Source organism: Macrobrachium nipponense, chromosome 1, assembly GCF_015104395.2.
Source record: "Macrobrachium nipponense isolate FS-2020 chromosome 1, ASM1510439v2, whole genome shotgun sequence".
Taxonomy (NCBI): domain Eukaryota; kingdom Metazoa; phylum Arthropoda; class Malacostraca; order Decapoda; family Palaemonidae; genus Macrobrachium; species Macrobrachium nipponense.
Genome location: NC_087200.1, coordinates 92,896,571 through 92,916,570, shown reverse-complemented (window position 1 = coordinate 92,916,570; position 20,000 = coordinate 92,896,571). Strand labels below are relative to the sequence as shown.

General features: G+C 37.3%; 1 protein-coding gene across 6 annotated transcripts in view; it reads left to right on the top strand.

The window, feature by feature from the left end:
- LOC135219467 (muscarinic acetylcholine receptor M2-like) overlaps positions 1–20,000 on the top strand; it is a 740,507-nt gene that overhangs the window by 643,117 nt on the left and 77,390 nt on the right. For all 6 annotated transcript variants that reach the window (XM_064256262.1, XM_064256261.1, XM_064256263.1 and 3 more), the window contains 2 exons: positions 9,516–9,667; positions 10,160–10,312. In XM_064256262.1, coding sequence (XP_064112332.1) covers positions 9,516–9,667; positions 10,160–10,312 — 305 coding nt within the window. The remainder of the gene's footprint in view (positions 1–9,515; positions 9,668–10,159; positions 10,313–20,000) is intronic.

The window sequence follows — 20,000 nt, the reverse complement described above, 5'->3', positions numbered from 1 at the left end:
CAGTTCTTAAACGTCAGTGGACCAAGGGTATTCAAATTAGGGGAGACTTGCGTTGAAACATAATGAAAGACCGTCTTTTTCTTGTGAGATTGTAAGTAAGATAGAGAGGTATTTTAATGTGCATGTCTTTGACCCCATTTCATTAATGTGGAATTCCTATTGTCTTTCGGCATTTTATGTAAGTGTGCCTTTTTTAGTACTCTGATTTTAATTATTTCATTACTTCCTGCCCCCGCATAAATGAGCTGACGATCAATTTCGTTTGAATTCTTAAACCGTCCGTGACTTTTTAATTAAAAGAAAATGTGTAACTGTTTTTTTCTCTTGCCAGTAAATGGAATGTCATTTTTCCAGTAATACGAATACAAGAGTAGTCTCTCTCTCTCTCTCTCTCTCTCTCTCTCTCTCTCTCTCTCTCTCTGTTTGTGCCACAATCTTGGGTTTCTCCGAATGTTATTCGGTTGTTTGTTTAATGGCATCGTGCATAAAAGACGGTGTCTGGCAGTTGTTAGGTATGAGGTAACGTTGAGACCTTTCTCTAAGCAAAGCTCAACGGAGAAAGAAATAAGAAGAATTATATACTTTTTACTAGATTAGCAGAGCTTCGCATGTTCCAGAAAATGGATTTTGGGTCAGTTTCCAGGATGCTTAGATAACATTTCCAGGACATTTCTATGACGGCGTTGTTCCAGAGTCTACCGGAACTTCAACGTTCCAGTTTACGCGTTCGTTCACAACTATGCCGTTCAATTAACAGGCCCAAAAAAGGTGGGGGTTGTTGGGGGCGGGGGAGGGAAGTTGCTCCGCCAGTTATCTTATAAGGGAGAGGGTTGGTCTTTCAACTCGAGAAATAAACTCATTATGCCTTTCCGCCACATTGTGTACGCTGTAGGAGATCCCCGCGATCTCGGCAGGTATTAATGATTACCCGGAGGTTCTAACTGGACTTGGAGATGCTATCAAGTGATGCGACCCAGCTTTGTTCGCTCCGAAGATGGTTTTCTCTCTTTGTCAACCAGTGCAGCTGTATCAAACAGTCTGTCAGGTCTGCGAGATCGATATTTCACTGTTTTATGTATGGTTTTCGTTAACGTTTCTATTAACATGCGAGTTATCCGTTACCCTCGAAATAATGTTGAAATTTAACTTCCTTTCAGTTTGATTGTAAGATGCTAAAAAGCAGTAGATTGACAGATGGTGAAATTAAAAATCTTGTACTTCATTAACTATGTTGGTTATTTGAATAGGACCTTTAGAATTATGGGTGATGGTGGAAAGAAAAGTAAATACCGAAAAGTCATAGACGGTCTCAATGAAAATAACAGGTGACTTGATTGTACGAAAGTCTCTCTCTCTCTCTCTCTCTCTCTCTCTCTCTCTTCCATGTGTGTTTGCAAGTGTGCTTTGCTCCACAATCTTTTGTTTATCTCCGAGTGCCACCCGGCATGCTTGGCTCATAAATGAGGCCCGTGTCTTGGCAATTGTGACATTTGAGAAGGAGGCTTAGAGCTACACTGAACGACTTCAAGAGCTGTGCCCAAGCAACTGAGGAGGAGGAGGAGGAGGAGGAGGAGAGAAAGGGCGAATTTTGAATATCCATTTCCAGGACCTCGCTGTTCCAAAGTCTACCAGGAGCTTTCCGAAGTTTTCCAGGAGAGGCCGTTTGAAATTTCCATTTGCCAGTTTACGCCTTCGTTCACAACTATGCCGTTCAATTAACGGCACACAAATGAGAAGGGTGGGGGATAGAGGGGGAGTGCTCTTTCACCTTCCATATGAGAGGGGGGGAGGGGTAATGGGTGGGGGACTCTGGACATGGGGATGCTCTTGCAGCCCGAGAAATGAACTCATTATGCCTTTCCGTGACATTGCGTGCGTTCAAAGGGAGCGCAGACGAATTCGCCAGGTAATAATGATTACCCCGAGGTTTAATTGGGCGTGGGAATGTTTTCATGTGATGCGTCCTGGCGCTTATTCAGTCTTCGAAAGGGAGAAGGAATCGTTCGTCTTTCATTAATTTCTTTGGAACTATGGCGTCCTCGATAGTATTTAAAATCATTCGCTCGCTCAAGTCTAAGAGAGCTGAAATGAAATACTCCTAATTTTACAATAAAATGAATTGGCACGAATGATCTTCTTGACCTGTTGCGTCATATAATTAGACCTGCTCTTATTTTCTATAAATTTTATTTTGATAATTTGTGATGCCTCTGTTGAACGGTGCTGAAACTATAGATTGGCAGAAGAATAAGAAGTTCGTCTTCTTAATTTGATATATTAATTGTCCAACCCTGAATATGGGCAAGTCATGAACAGATTAATAAGAATGAAGACTCTACTGTGAATGACGAATCGATAAAGAAGCTGTTTCTGTCCTAATGAATCAGTGCGAATAATTGATAAAAACTTGTATCACACCTTGATCAGAATAAACTTAAAACGTTTTTCCTCTTGGGAAAGTAACGTAATCATACTTCCAGTCAAGACATTAAAAAAAAAATAAGCTTTATAAAAAAATAAAACTCTTTCTTTTCCTCACTATGGAGGAGTTACTTCTATCAAGGAAATGACGGTAAAACAGAAGATATTATCACCATCTACCTCGTCTCGTCTTCTTCCGTCTCACGGTCTCCGGTTATACCGCCATCTTAGTTGCGGAGCTTCGCGAGGTAAAAGTTTAATATTAAAAATGTTTTTGAGAGTTTCCTGATTCTGTAAAGGTTTGAAGGAAGTCAATAAAAACCTCGCCATTACAACGATTAGAAGGGGTTGCAGTTTCAGTAAGAAGCGGTGCCCCCCACCCCCCGGCGGCTGCTGGAGGGAAGGAAGGATATGAGCCTTGTGTGTGCCTCGGATGAAATATCAAACTTTCTAGTTGTCCTGTAACGTTGACGTGTTTGTTTCTCCATAAGCATATTCGCCTCAGATATTAATATACCTGGAAGTTTATGTAATAAGACCGTAATGACCGTTTCCTCAGCTGGTTTTCCATAACTTTCCCCTTGTCTTTGATTTGTCGGCGAACAGGATTATTTTCAGTGAACTTGACGAGTTATACATACATACATACTATATATATATATGTATATATATATATATATATATATATATATATATATATATATATATATATATATATCGCATTGTTTTCTTTCCGCTATGTCTCAGAGGTTTCCAAGCAAACTCGTCTGATGTTTACCGGTAACTATAGTATCGGTTGCACTGTTGCATAGCATTCTCTCAACCTCGGCTTCCAGTCACTACTACTACTACTACTACTACTACTACTACTACTACTACTACTACCACCTCCTTTTGATGGTTGGAACACTAAGCTTCCTCCGCTCCTTTCACCTTCATTAGCTCTTTGATTATAGCACCTGTGACATCTTTCGTGGCAAATGGTTCATCAGAAGTGTCATATTTAATTACCGGTACCCTGCGGCTGGTGTTGACCAGATCTAATGCTCTCTCATCTCGGGTTGTAGCCATAGTCTCCGTCATTTTATGCTCTCTCTCTCTCTCTCTCTCTCTCTCTCTCTCTCTCTCTCTCTCTCTCTCTCTCTCTCTCTCTCTCCAATTTTATTGTTTCATAACAAATGCAACTTTCTGTGGAAAGTCGATGTGGGGTTCATAGTCACAAGATTGTAGCTCATTGTGGACAATGATCAAATCTTGCTTCCAAATTTTAATTCGTTTTAGGCACTCTACGAGTGGTACTAACTGGACCAAACGTTTGACAGTATTGCAGTCATTTTGCGATTGCATCCTACGCGTAAATCATCAGGTAGTTTATGATTAAACGTACAGTTCAGTCGCTACTGGAGATCTATTCTGCGCTTAAGAAAAAAGGAATATACGGATTCCCATTACGATGTGTATGCTAGGATACTCGGTTTTACCCTTGCCATCGCCTGTAAAAATGTTTGAACAAAGCTTTGTTATTAAAGTATATCTCAAAAAATCAATATAAGTAAAGGCAGAATTAAAGCTGAAGCCAGTGATGAAGTAACAGCCAGCGAACTGAAGTTGTAGAATTCAAGAAAGCAAATTAAAAATGGAAAATAAAAAAGTTTACACATGAATAACTGTACATTTGCTTCTCCATTTAAGACTCATGCTACTATGAAAATTTTTAAATTATTGTTATTACCATTGAAAATAAAGACTGCATCACCAGATATTATTTTATATCTTTACATTGTCTATTTGCCTTCTCAATCCTGTTTCTGTTGAGCTTCGATTCTCATAAGTATTGGGCTGTATTCATATCTTCAGGATATTCACAGAGGGTGTGGACACAGTTCTCCTTCCGTGAGCACAGAGGCACTTTGCTACAAATAGATCTTTAATAAGGGTGTTAGTATTCTTTCCTTATGCAGAAGGATATTGCCACAATATTATAAAGCCTTCCAAGTTACCTAATTGGATTTAGCAGTGCAGAGACCATTGATGTCGGTTGTTTATATGTGAACAAACCCCAGTGCCCTTAGCAGGTTGATTGTAAACAAATTGTGGCCCCTGTTAGAGGAAACAAATCGGAGCCCGGTTTTGGCCGCCTCCACAGAAGTACCAGAGCAAGGACGAGTCTACAGTTGCTCTCTCCAGCAGAAGATTAGCGTCCTGGAGAGGCAAGAGATCGTTTAGAGTCAGTTCTCTCACAAAGAAGAAGAAGAAGAAGAAGGGGCATTTACAAAATAAATATCAGAAGTAAGAGTGTTTTCAGATGGCCCCCCCCCATCAAAGATCGAAACAATGGGAGAACATAATATTGAAGAGACTCCTTCAGAGTCGAGCCCCCTTTTTCATTGTGTCAACGGTTAGGCGCAACCATCAAGAAAACGAACGACCCATACCACCACCTCCTCTTCCCGTCCCACCAGTCCCACCCTCCCCCTCTTTAACCCCTTCCCCCGCCCATCAAAAGGAGAAATCGTTTCAGTGGGTCTTCTGGATTCTCAGGGCGATGAACGTGAACAATCCCTCTTTGACCGGACGAACAAGAAGAGTTCCTCGGGTAACAATGGAACGAGAGGACTCCAGACAATGAGTCACATCTACGGTAATGCACACTATTGAATTTAAGGGTGGTTGGGGCGGGGTGGGGGGGGGGGGGGGGGGGGAGAAGTAGAAAAAAAATCAAATTATTCATCTATAAGGAAGGACTGAAGATCTCAGTGGTATAAGTACTTGCTTGTTTAGTTAGGATGTTTTAAACGTATATACATAATGACATACTGGCGTGTGTAAAGAAAGCGTTATCAAAAGTATTTGGAGTTAGTCATCACTTAACGTTCAGTTCCTGAAGTTTTAAAAATGAATTGATATTGTTTCTTTTCCATTTTCAAAGCTATATTTTCTCCAAATACTTCAACAAAGTAAGCACTAAGGAAAAAAATAATCGTGGAATATATTGTTTGGATTCTCTTTCTATCATAAGAACGGCCAATAAATTAATGTTGTAATTTGAACCTCTCATCAAATTCGGTTTCCTCGAATATATTAAAATTATTATTTATAATAAGGACATTTATTTTAGCATATCAGTTGTTGCTTAAAGAATTTCAGAAACTAAAAGTGTTGCTGTCTTAAGAAAGTCTTTTGACATTTTTCTTATTGTTTGACTCCTATTAATTTCATGCCAAAAGTTGTTTCGACTTTTTTCATGTAGTGATTAACTTGATATCTGATGGGTTTAGATGGCAGCCAATCCATCTGTTGAATACTGTTTAATAAAACTTGATTTCCATCCGCCGTTGTCAGAAACAAATATTCGTGCCAAGTCAGCAAGGTCCCGAGGAACGAGGTAACACCATCGCATTGTGGCTTTACGTGAGTCAACTTTAGCTCAGGGTAAAATGATCTGTCGTCCTGATTGTGCTTTCTAACAGTCCGATTGTACGTCTTCCATGTAGGAAGGAGATGCCTCCCCTGATTGTGTTAGGAGCTGGCTAACAATCCGGTTTTAATGTTTTTTCTACAGGGAAGAGATGCCTCCCTTGATTGTGTTAGACGCTTGCTAACAATCCGATTTTAATTATTTCTTTTTATAAAATGAAAGAGAGTTTGTCTTGATTGTGCTACTAACAGCTTTCTTGAAAACTGATTGTAATGTCTTTTATAATTGTATTTGAAATACTCGTCTTGATTATGCTCAAATCTTCCTTACATTCAGTTTTAATATTTGTTTTAAGGCTTTTCTGCAATGGTCAGTGAAATTTGCTAACTGATTTATTATTTGTTGGTTCGTGTAAAATCCTAGAGGAATTTGCAAATTTGTGTCAGTAACTAACATTTTGGAAAGTCGAATATTATCTTCAGTGCTTTTGCATGTAAAATGTCTCCTATTGACACTTATTAATTTTAACATGGAAACATTATCTAACCGGTGCATTTTGTATTTATTTAAATCTATTTTAAAGTTCAATCATTTTCAAATTATTTTATGTCAATTCATTAAAATTATATTATTTCGAAAAATATGAAATGCCAAATGAAAACGCGGATTAATCAGAAACGGAGTTTATGTCATCGTCTCTAGCCAGACTGTCCTCAAAACTCGGAGACATAAAAGGGAGAACTTTTTAATTTCAGTAAACAACAACAACAAAGGCTTCAGATTAGAGTAGCAGGCCAGATTAGATTGATTTTGAATAGAGTAGAGTACTCGAAGTCCATAACAATTGTAACTGATAACATAAGCGGAGGTTGTGACAGTATATAGTAGAATACTTGTGATCCCTCTTATTATGAAAATAACACAAGATTATTAAAACGCCATTTAAAACTTTATTTTGCATATTATTCTAGATAGGACAAAATGAACCTTGAATCTATGGCTTCAGAATGCTATCAATCATTCAAACTAGTTTAGTATTGAAGATATAAAACAATCTAAGGGTAAAATTGTTTCCCTAAAATATTATGGTAGGCAGAATATATAGAAGGAAAATAATACTTATCATTAATGTATTATTTATGCACATAACGGTTTGGATCTCAAAAGAGTTTTTTTGCTATGTTACTTTTAATACCTCAGCTGTCAAATGAGAGTGGCGAAGTGGTCTGCTCTATAGACGATACACATAAAAGTGTTTCAGGTCAAGATTTCAGCCAAAAAACGGAAAGCAACAAAGTGGGCAACGAAAAAAGTCAAGCTCTGACGTATAATCCAAAGCCCGTAATCAAACTCTAATGGAATATCAATTATAGTTCTAATTAGCTTTCCATCAGATGATACTGAGGGTGAAAATGTCTTTGCAATTTGAGAAATGAGAAGTTCTTTCAAGATTAGTTTTAAGTGCTAGTGTAGAGATGCTTAGGGCTGTGGTGATTTTATGGATATTTTCCAGAAGATTAAGAGATTTTTTTGTATTTTACGGATATACTTAAAAGAGTTGATTGAATTTCTGGTTGTGGGGCGGGAGGCCGATGTTCATGTTCGTTTAGGACAGGTAGGTTTATGTTCTCGAGGTTTTCTCTTTTCATTTGGGCAGATTATCGTAACTAATATTATTGTTATATTCAGATGATCAACCCTATTCATGAGACAAATCCACGAGGTCCGCTGACTTGAAATTCAAGCTTCCAAAGGATATGGTGTTCCTTAGAAAGAACTAACAGAAGGTAATGGAAAATGCCGAAAGAAAAAAATAGATAAAAAAGTTGGTAAATAATTAGGTAAAAATGTAAGTCAATTATTAAACTGCAATGCACTACATCTTCGTTTGAACTTCGTTAGAACTTTGGAAGTTCCAGTTGCACGACAGATGGACTTACATTAAAGCTCCGACCCTGAAATTGACACCACTCCTGTTTGCTGTTAACAATCAGTCAGAAATTCACCTTTACGCTAGGGAACTGGACCTGCAAGCCTGAAAACAAAGCAAATTAAAGATCAAATTATATACATCTATAAATAACTGATCCTTGTTATTGTCCGTGTGGATGTTATTACGTCACAGGTTGGATCCGGTGATAAGATTCTCAGATTTTTTTTTGTCGTGGTATCTTTACTTTAAGATCTGTATTCGATTATAGTGAATCCCAACGATTTGCCATGGGTTCATAAGTCACGGTTGAGATATAACAATATTGAACCTTACTGATTTGCCTTACGGTTTTACGCCGTGGCCTAGACTAACATGGATTATTCTTTAGGCTTGTCTTGTGACCTTATTGCCCCTTCTAATCTATTAGTAAAGGATCTGGTAATTTTCCTTTGATATTTTGTCATGACTCCTATTCAGCAGTAAATGGATGCTCTGTATACAACTGGTATTCTTTTATAAAGTGAATTCCAGGAAATCTTAAGTGTATCTCAAAGTTTGGTTTAAATTTGAAAGATTCCTGGAACAAATATTGCCATGAGAGATTCCTGTGAGGATTTGAATCCTAGGCGAACTAATGTTATCTGAACTGGATTCCTTTGGATCATCATAAGGTAAGAGTGATAGAAATGCCTTTATGGACGTCCAACAGGAGTCCTACATATCCTGATAACGATTTAAAAGGGCTTATAGATGTTGCAAAATTTCCTACTGAAGACAGTTTCCCTTGTCATATTGATGTTGAAACACACAATGTAAATAATGGTGGTCTGACATGTATTTTACATGTAGTTTAACATGTGTACATATTGATATTACACGTTCAGTCTACATTTTTGTACTGGTAATTTAACATGTTTATCTGAATGAATTAACACGCTATATGCTAAATATTTATCATGTTAATACTTATTTAATATGTGTAGACTAGTCATAGTTACCGCTTACTGCCATTTTACAAAGAAGATGCTTCCTTTATTCCCTTTAGTTGTATGGAAATGATCATCTGAAGTTGTTGATATCCGAAATTTGTCTCTAAATGTTCTTGAGAAACTAAGAATTCCCAAGTTAGATTTCCTAACCCACAAATGTTCAGTCAAGGTTACAATTTAGCTCGTACCTTTTGCAAAATAATGAGGGCTATTTCATTATTGCCTTCCTAAACGAATTTTGTTTGTTCTCTATTTCTCCTTTTTTTAATGTTTGTGGACTTCTTTTGTTTAGATTGAAAATTACTTTCGTTAGCTTCAGCACTTCTTAGTATTTAAGTAAAGTTAATTTCTCAAAATAACCTTTTTCATGTTTGTGGATATCCGTGATCCTCCATCTTGTAGAACAGCTGCAAAGAGTTTTCTTACTTTTCTTGTCATCAAAGGTTTATGTTCTTTACACGCTGGTTTCTTGCCATTTCTACCTTCGTCATCATATAAACGTCTTCCTTTGGGAAAAGGTAGACAGATATTTATTTAGTTTTACGTCATTTATTTTTGGTTTCGATAGTGATCTTTCATCACTTATTTATTTATGCTTTTTACTCGTAACTGCTGTCTTCCTCAGTTTTAGCTATACAATTTGTGCTAATATTTCATAGTGTATGTCTATGGAAAATTCTGTACCTAGACTTTAAGCAGCCTCTGAATTTTTTGCAATAATCTCCTCTCTTTGCCTTCTTACTTGCCAATTCAGGTGATCCTGATTGCAGTCTTCGCTGGATTCCTTTCAATCGCCACTCTGCTTGGGAATCTCATGGTAATGATAAGCTTCAAGATTGACAAACAGCTGCAGACCATAAGTAACTACTTCCTTTTCTCACTAGCGGTGGCTGACATCACCATCGGGTAAGATATTACGTTCGCCTTGATTCACTTGGTAGTTGAAGGGACGTTTCTTTCTCATTCGCTCTCATCACCATAAACGACGAGAAGATGGTGGTAAAATTGAATATAGAATAAACAATCACAGAAAATAATTTCTTGTCTCCTTAGAAAAGGTGCTCACTTAAAGATATACCATGACCTTTATGTACAATCATAGATGTAGATATATAGTTCCATGAAACCTGGTGGTTCTTATTTGAATAAAAAGCGGTAAAGTTATAGATTTAAGATTAATTTTTGTTTATGTTATTTCCTTTCAGCTTCATTAGATTTTTTATCTCTGGCCACGGGAAGTAGTCCATATTTTGATGATAATAATCAAGCACTGCAAATATTCATCTTGCATTACGAACCTTCGAAAATCAACACAAGATGTTAAAAAATGAACCTTGCTTGTAGAGTGAACTTTTATCCATTTCAGGTATAATATGTTACTTCACTCTCTTCTTCCAGGCTAGTATCGATGCCTTTTTTTACCTTGTACACGCTTTTGGGTTACTGGCCCCTTGGTCCTCTCGTCTGCGACACCTGGTTGGCACTTGATTACTTAGCATCGAACGCCTCCGTTCTGAACCTTCTCATCATATCCTTCGATCGGTACTTCAGGTACGTCACGTGGCCGTTACTCCTCCGTTCTGTCGTTTCCCTCCTGCTTTTGATGTTCGACTGACTTTTAAGTATCGAGGAACCTGATGGTATCATTAACCTTTAATAAGTTTATATATATATATATATATATATATATATATATATATATATATATATATATATATGTGTGTGTGTGTGTGTGTGTGTATATATATATATATCTATATATATATATATATATATATATATATATTATATAATATATACTATATGTGTGTGTGTGTGTCTGTCTGTCTGTCTGTGTCTGTGTTGACTGTGAATGAAAAGGGAAATTTTAAAATGTTGACATGTACTGTTTACGTAGTATATATGCAGCTTTAAATTAATCGGTAGGGTGAAAAATGTAGAGACACGTAGATATGGTACGAAGAAGGTTAGGATTTGGGCATTATGAGCTGGTTCAGTCGTGTGGAAACAGATGTGTTAGGTTGGTGAACAAAGAAAATAATTCAGAAGTGTTTTGAGGAAGGAATAAAGAAAGAAGGGCCTAGAAAGAGTTGGACGAATGGTATGAAAGAGGTATTGAAAAGGTAGGTCTTAGGTATTCAGGAGGTACAAGAACACTTGAAAGAGAGGGTGAATGACGCATCATGTTGAAAGGGCTTTGAGGTGATGTTGATGAGCCTTCTGTAACCAGTCTTACTGCGGTGTTAGGAGCTGGGTTCCATCAGGTAATTTTAAATATGACAGTGACCGTTGTGTTGTCTTACTTCGAACCACCATCAGTGCGAGGACATATGGTGTTAAAAAAGAAATTTGATCCATGACTAGAACATTCATTTCTTTGGGAGAGGCACTAGGCTAGAAATTTCAGCAAAATAGAGTCGCTGATATCTGAGGAGGATTACGTTATAATGTTTGTGTTATGGCCTTTTGTTTCAGAAGAGATGGCTCGCCAGATAATGTAATCCTCCCAGTTATCAGCAAGTGTTTTCGATGAAATTGCTGGTCTTGCGCCTTTTCTCAAGAAATAAGGGTCCTATTCATTGGTTATTATATTATATTATATATATATATATATATATATATATATATATATATATATATATATATATATATATCTATATATATATATATATATATACACGCATATATATAGGTATGTATGTATGTATGTAATAGTACGCATAATCTAATGTAGTAGAGTTTACACATATACACATATATATGCTGTATACGAACATATTGGGTTATAAAAAAGTAAGAGTATCTGATTTATTTTAACCCGGGGAGTAATTCCCTTATGCCTAAATCACTACAGAAAGATACGTTTATCTGTCCGGCCAGAAAATATCTTGAAAAAGAACAAAATTATCGATGGATTTCAGTGAAATTTCTTGGAAGATTGGGCTAAGGGCCAAAGAAAAGTTTATTAGATTTTGTGATAGACCTGGGTTTGGATCCAAGAAGTTCGTTTTTTATTTATTCATTTTTTTTTTGGGGGGGGCGGTCGGAGAAATGCTTTGGTATTCATATTTTTTATATTATTTATTTTTAGTATTTATTAATATATCGAAAGAATTATCTGTGCCTGAAGCGTAATGTAGGATTCTAGCCGTTATATTGACAGTAAAGGAGTTGGCTGGGTTTTCAAGGAAAAAGATCAGGTCATTCGTGAGAGATTTATATTGACCTGGAAGGATTTATTTTGTTCTAATTAGATAATGAAACTTGTAAGGGAAAGTTACCCTGTTTGGCCTCATGCTCTTGTTACCTCGTCAGAATTCTCTCTCTCTCTCTCTCTCTCTCTCTCTCTCTCTCTCTCTCTCTCTCTCTCTCAGGCAAAGGCAACTCACAACATGAGTAAGTGTACATCGTCGTGTTATTGTAAATCTCTCTCTCTCTCTCTCTCTCTCTCTCTCTCTCTCTCTCTCTCTCTCTCCATGGACGCAAATGAAATGCAACAACGCTGATAAATATTAATCGAACTGTTATTGCGTTGTCTATGGGCGTAGGTGCATTTCAATGGATGCTAATAACCAATTTAGTGGGCAACAATCAATACAGATTTGCACTGGAAAGAGAACCGATCAGGTACTTTCAATTAGCTGTCCCGGCATTGCTTGACGTTAACGAGTTGCAAAGGTGCAACTGATTGATTCGGTCAGATACTGTAAACGGGCAACAATCAGCTGCGGCCGTCGACTCCGGAAAGAGCAGTAATGAGTAATTTATATAGCTATAAAGTGTTGTTGCAAAAGCTGTATTTATTGTATCCACACACGAATTTATTGGTCTATGACTCTGAGATTTGTGGGCATAAGTGACGTGGGGTAATGGTTGATCTGTCAGGGGCGGGGTTACCTCGAACGGAATCAAATACCCGATCCTGAGAACATCCACCACCCACTGCTCTGCCCCTAGTTCCTGCCACACCTTCCAGTGATTTGCCAGGCAACCCCCCACTGGTGTGGCCGAGTGATGGGAGGCGCCCATCCTATCTTCTTGAGCCTAGTATACTGTAAATAGTAACTACAGAAATAAATATATTGGTTTATATTATACAGTAAGTAGTAACACAGAAATAAATTTATTGGTTTGTATTATTCAGTAAGTAGTAACTACAGAAATAAATTTATTGGTTTGTATTATTCAGTAAGTAGTAACTACAGAAATAAATTTATTGGTTTGTATTGTACTGTAAGTAGCAAATACAGAAATAAATTTATTTTTTTATATTATTCAGTAGATAGTAACTACAAGAACTTATTTATTGGTTTATATTACACAGTAAACCAGTTACTGAAACTATGGTCATTAATTCCAAGACTAAATGGACCTTTTCTTTTTTTTTTCCTTTTTTTTTGCCTGACTTGGCGTCACAACAACAATATGCATTAACTACACGAATGGATGATTGATTTATTACTACAAACTGACGTTACAACAATGGTTGATTTATTACTACAAACTGACGTTACGACAACTGAGGTCACCGAGGAAAATGAAAGGATCGATTGAATGATTGATGGCTTTATTACTATAAACTGAAGTAGTATTAGTAGTTATTTTCATCGACTCCCAAAACAGTATACTAAAAGTATAAATCACAAATATTTCACGCTAGATGTGATATTGGAAGTTGCCCATCCCAACGGCATCTGCGATAAAGATCAAGTTAGCAGCGACAAGACATGCCTCATAAGAGATGACAAGTTATTAATATCATGGAACGCAGACGCTTGGAAAGAACTCCGAAGAATACTAGGAACTCGATTTTCCCCTTACTGAAAAGTATGTATGACTTCATTTCAATTGTCAGTCAGTCTGGGAATTTGAGTCATGATTTCTCAAAAGCATCTTCGGTCTTAAGATGAATCGGACGGTCTCAGTTCTGTATGAAGGTTCGTCGAGGAATAGAAGAAGACGAGGAGGAACTCGAGGGCTTCCTATTTCCAGCCCTTTTCTGACCAATTGAACGACAGGCATCATTTTGCGGAGGAAAAGGCTGAGATGATAATGCCCTCTTCAATCATGATTGGCCACTGGTCTTTTCGTAAATAAGATCCAAACATCTTTGTTTTTTTTTTTTTGTTTTTTTTTTTTGTTTTCAAATCCAGTGATCAGTGATTTATAAAAATCATATTTGATGCTAGTGCATTAGTCTTTCCTTTTCTCCCGTTTATGTAATGATATTTAATTAGAAGAGAAACAGTTTTTGAGTAAAAGTCTCTCAGGGAGATGCAAAAAGATCCTGACGGAGTTAGATTCAAGTAAGATTTAAATTTGATTTAAAATGCATATAGATAATGGTTGTTTAGATAAGAAGATTAGAACAAGTAATATTTCTTTGTCATGGGGCTTCATTCCAGAAGTTCTTGACATGGATAGATATCGGGGATGCATAGAAAGGTAGAGGGAAACACAATGGATACTTTATTTTCTTGGGGCTTCATCCGAAACGCTGTTCCAACACGGAGAGGCAAACAAATCAGATAGGCAACCCGAAGGAAAGCTCATACAGAAGCATTCCGTAGGGGAGGAAGTGCCGTCAGTGCACCTCAAGCGGCGCACTATAGGTTCTTTGCAGCATGTCTTCGGCCCCTAGCTGCAACCCCTTTCATTCCTTTTACTGTATCTCCATTCATATTTTCTTTCTTCGATGTTACTTTCCACCTTCTCCTAACAGTTGTTGCATGGTGCAATTGCGTGATTCTCTTCGTGTTACACCATTAAAACGGTTTCACTTTCAGTTTTTTCTTTTAGCGCTAAATGACCTCATAGGTCCCAGGACTTGGCCATTGGCCTCATTTTTGTATTCCATCCCATTCCATAAGGAAACCGATTCAGATCAGATGTGAGATTAAGACTGCAAATAGGGTGGAGAGGTCCGTGATTCTTGGGGAAGAGGGTTTGTGGTGGGGGGCGAGAGGCAGCGGGGGGTGTGGGGGGGTGTGTGTTCAAAGAGCTTATCTGGAAGGGCGAGTGTACCACGGTAGAAGGACAGCGTTACGCGGGTGGCTGAAAGACGTCGTCACGCCAAGGAGAAACTTTTTATCGAGACATTACTAGTTTCTTGTCGTCCTCTTTAGATTCAACTTTCTTGTATTTTTTAAGGTTTTGATAAAAACATTCATAAATTTAACTCGAAACTTATGAATTTTTAATTCAGTGAAAGGATAAATCTTGAAGTCTTTTATTTTAGCACGGTTTCAATCGTAGTACTTCTGGATATATATTTCCAGAAGTTCCTTAACTAGTTTTCCCGGTTATAACAATCAAAGGACGTGTTACTGGTGTCATTCTGATTATAGGAAGTCAAGCAATTAAAAAGATGACTTTCAACTTTTTAGTCCAAATTTTCCATAATCATCACAGTCTTACATGATGTTAACCTTATCGTTTGTATTGCCGGTGTCTTCGGTTATATCAATCAATCATTCAGTTATTATATCAATCAATCATTCAATCAGTTTGGGTCGTTGTGACATTAGTTTACATCATTAAGGCAATCTTTTCCATGTCTGGGATAAATACCATTGATGACACTGGTTCCATGCAACGTAAAAACACCATACAAACAAACAAACAAACAATACCATTGATGACCATAGTTATGGTGATCATTAATACCATTAAATCAATCAATACGAGTCCCTGTCATCAGTGCAACTCATGCGGTGCACTGTAGGCATTACTTTAGGGTCTTTGCAGCGTCCCTTCGGCCCCTACCTGCAACCTCTTTCATTCCTTTTACTGTGCCTCGTTCAAGTTCTCTTTCTTCCATCTGACTTCCACCCTCTCCTAACTATTGATTCATAGTGCAACTGCTTTGAGGTTTTCCTCCTGTTTCACCTTTCAAACCATCTTACTTTCGAATTCCCTTTCAGCGCTGAATGACCTCAAAGGTCCCAACGCATCTTGGCCAATGGCCTATTAATCGATATTCTGTTGTATCCTAATACGAGCCCCTCATTGCGTTGATGACCGGCGTTGTTATTTTGCCGCCATTTCGTATCATCAAGATCATTTAGTCACTCAATTTGAGCCAGCCATTGTGTTTCCTTTTCCCGCGTCCTGCTTCGGAGGACGTATCGACATCGGCAGAAAGTTCCGTTGTCGGCCAGCCAATAATTTTGAATTATTTCTCCGCTTGACGTTTACGACCAATCATAACATTCCATTTCGAAATCGCTTAGACAAGCGGCAGTTGGAAACGCGGTGCCGACGTGGGAGCAATTTGAAGCGCGATGAGAGTAAATTTATTTATTTATTTTTTTTTTTACTTTTTCAAGTTCAGTGAGACCTTAAAGATAATAGTCAGAATATGTAGTCAGAATATGGAAGAGGAGGCTATTATTATTATTCATAAGTTTAACACTATCCATATAGAAAAACCCTACATACGGTGTTCGATCTACATATACATATATATATATATATATATATATATATATATATATATATATATATATATATATATATATGTATGTATGTATGTATGTATATATATATATGTGTGTGTGTGTGTGTGGTGTGTGTGTGTGTGTGTTGTCTGTGTGTGTGGAGAGAGAGAGAGAGAGAGAGCGCCTTCTAGACTATGGAATACAAATAACAGTCTATTGATCTATACTGGGTATTTAAAACTACGAAACGGGAAAAAAGAAAAATCCTCGAAAATCTTTAAGCTATTAAAAACTTGCGATGGATCGTTGCTCCTTTTGTCGTCCCCGACAGCTGGAAATAGAAAAGAAGCAGCAACTTCTTGTGTGGCTCTCGAGTGGGGCCTCTCCATCCCCCTCAAACACTCGAAGTCTCTAATCTTCTATTGACCCTTTGCCTAATTCACTTCAGCCTCCCTATTCTAGGCTTACCCCACTTCCTATTACGCCTCTTCTTTTCCTTCCCCGTCTTCTCTCGTTTTGTCTTTCGGTATTTTAATTTTGGCGTATTATACGTGAGTGACGTCTCGCTGTAATACTTCATTTGACAAGGTTAGTAGAAGTGTGTTTGTGTAAGATATTTAACTTCAGTGTAAAATGCTTTTAGTTTTCTTTTCCTATTTTACCGTTCGGTTAGGGTGCTTTTTTATGGATATCCAAGACTTTTGTCCTATTTCCATTGCATTTTTGTATCATTAGAACAATATTGTATTCGAAAGTAAATATCACGTTGATACAAATTTAATTCTTTCCCCCCAAAAAAAACTCGCCATTATGTCACTTGAATCTTTCTTATATATCTTTTTTTTTTTTCGAAAATCATGAGTTGACTATCTTTTTTTTTTTTTTCATTACATTTTTCCCTGTCCAAGTATAATACGTACCTTCATCATTTTTGTTTCATTTTTATATTATCATAGCTATATATATGTATTTTTAAGAACCGCTTCTCCAGATCATCAGCAAAATTTGGAATGTTGTCGTGTGCTCAGTCTTTTGAACAGCCTATTTTATGGTACTGACGTAAAATGAGTATTTGTTCGTGATTTTAGTGAGATTTATGAAAAGAGAGAAGTATTCGAAAATCCATCGTCACTGAGCTTTAACTTGGTTTCAGTCGTGTGGGAGGAAGCCAGCTTGAGTAAGTTCAAGTACTTTGGTCTCGTTTCAAATGATTTTGTAGAAATAATAATGATAATAATTAAAAATACTCATTGTAGCATGAGTCTTCAGAGGGATAAACAATGCCACGGTCGTTATATTGAATTATATATTTGTACAGAAGCTTCGGGAATCTGTTAAATTCCTCTTTTCAATCTCAAGGGGAAAAGATTCCAGAAATCTATCCATACAGATTTATCTTTAAATATATGTAATTTACATAACTGGATTTGTTTCTCCAATGTAATGATAATGATAAGGAGTGATTATCGATTGATTTATCTACTACAAGCATATGGCTATGCAAAGATACCAGTGCACCTTATTTCTTCAGACCCAACACCTGCGAAGCAATTTTCCTTGGAATTCCAGTCTCTCTCTCTCTCTCTCTCTCTCTCTCTCTCTCTCTCTCTCTCTCTCTCTCTCTCTCTCTCTCTCTCTCTCCAGCTCCAGATTTTTACTTTCGGCTTTCCGAGATCGCGAGAGATAAAGAAAAAAAGAAACTTCTCGCGAAAAATTCAATTTCATCTCGTAAGTTAGTTACAACAACTTATTTCCCGATCGCTACTGGGAAAAATCAGTGGCGGGCGGCGACTCTCGAACGTAATGAAATCATATCCCGGGAGGAGGGAAGGTGATGAAAGGTGATGATGTCCCGTCACTAGATTCAATTTCTGGAACAAGGAGAGTGACAGACGTCGCAAATAACGGCAGTTTGATTTGGCGAATGTGTGTCATTGATCACTCGTACTTTGAAAGGTGATGGCCGTGCAGAATGTTTGCATTCTAAAGGGCTATTTTTAAAAGTATTTTAGATACGTTTTAAGAGTGCTGTATATATATATATATATATATAATATATATATATCATATTATTATAATATTGTATAATAAGATTATATAGAATTATAAGGAAGATGCTATCAAAGATCCGCTACCCTGAAATTGCACCTTTGGACGACAATACTTTATGAATATATATATATATATATATATATATATATATTATATATATATATATAGAGAGAGAGAGAGAGAGAGAGAGAGAGAGAGAGAGAGAGAGAGAGAGAGAGAGAGAGAAACTTTACCCTTTCCTATTGTTCCTTTTTAACATACTTACTATAACAGTTTCAAGATTTCCATTTTCCTTAGTCAGTAAATGGAGAACGATTTATTTTCTAATGTCAGATTGTATCTCAGCGTTTAGATTTTTACTTTCCATAATATATCCTAGGCCTACTTTATGGTAGACCTAAAATAATTAGGTTTCCAAGATGTGTAGTATTATTCCATAGAACTTTTCCTTGTGAACGATCATTAACATTTAACTTCCTCTCCCACGTGCATGCCATAATTTGCATATGTTCGTATATAATCCACGTTTTTTCCCCTGTTTTTCTTCATAACTTTGTTTGATCCTGTTATTAACCTCCTTGCTTCTGGTAATACATCGCATTCCGGGGCATCTGTTCCTTGCCAACAGTTGATCTCGTCTATTTTTGCTTGTCCAATCATTGTCTACCCGTTCGTCTCTCCGCCTCCAGCATAGTGCTCCATTTATGCCTGCTTCTCAATTTAGCTTTTTTTAAATGGATATTTTCTCGCCCTTATCTCAGTACTCTCTAATGACTGTTAAAGCAACCGTAGATGTAAGTAAGATACCTCTTTTATACCTCTTTTACTTTGTATTTACTCATTGTTAACTCAGTTTCTCTTTACCACCCTCTCATCATGTTTGTCTTTCTCTGGGAAGTATCTGTGTTTTATATGTAAGTCTTTTCCTCTGTTTCTTGTCGTCTGTAATACAGCCTGTCTGTCTTCTCTTTCATACATGGATCACATCTTGTACAGGTCATTGCTCTTGTAAGTTTAATCCTCATGTTACAAATAAATGTTTTTTTTTGGGGGGGAATATATATATATATCTCTCTCTCCCTTACCATTCTTCACTATTATGCATTGTCTCCCCCCCCCCCCCCATTTCTACATCACGTCCTTGTATCACAGCCATCATTCCCCTTTTAAACATGATAGGCTCATTGTTCTTGCTTTGGTTCAACCTACTTTGTCGTACTTAGTGCAGGATTAGGCAAAGTGGAGCTCTCTTTATTGTTACAAATTTTAAATCGTTGGCAATATTCTCCTCGTTTCACTTATCTTTCCTTGTTATCAGCAGCGTTGGCTCTTCCCTTATGCGCAAGCACCTTTGAACTTGAAATATTCATAAACGAAGTCGTCACATTATTTTTGTCGTACGCCACCCAACCCTTCAGTATTCAGATAACTTTATATCTGTGTTTAAATGTTACATCCGTGCACGTGTCATTCAAGTCTGTGCATTCAATATATCTCGATCTTGAAATATTGTTTGCAAGATTTGTAAGCCGAGGGCATTTCTCGAGTAACAGCTTACGACGGGAATTATTGTTGACACGGTTTTTGGTGTCTCTCTTCATGGCGCTAGAAGGGAACGTCACTTTCCTGAATGGTCGTTTTGTCCCTTACGGAATTATTCTGCCCCTGACAGGTATTGCCGCTACCCTTGTCGGTTGTTCAGTTACCCTCCCTCTTGGGATAAAAGTACAGCGAGGGAATAGGTTTAC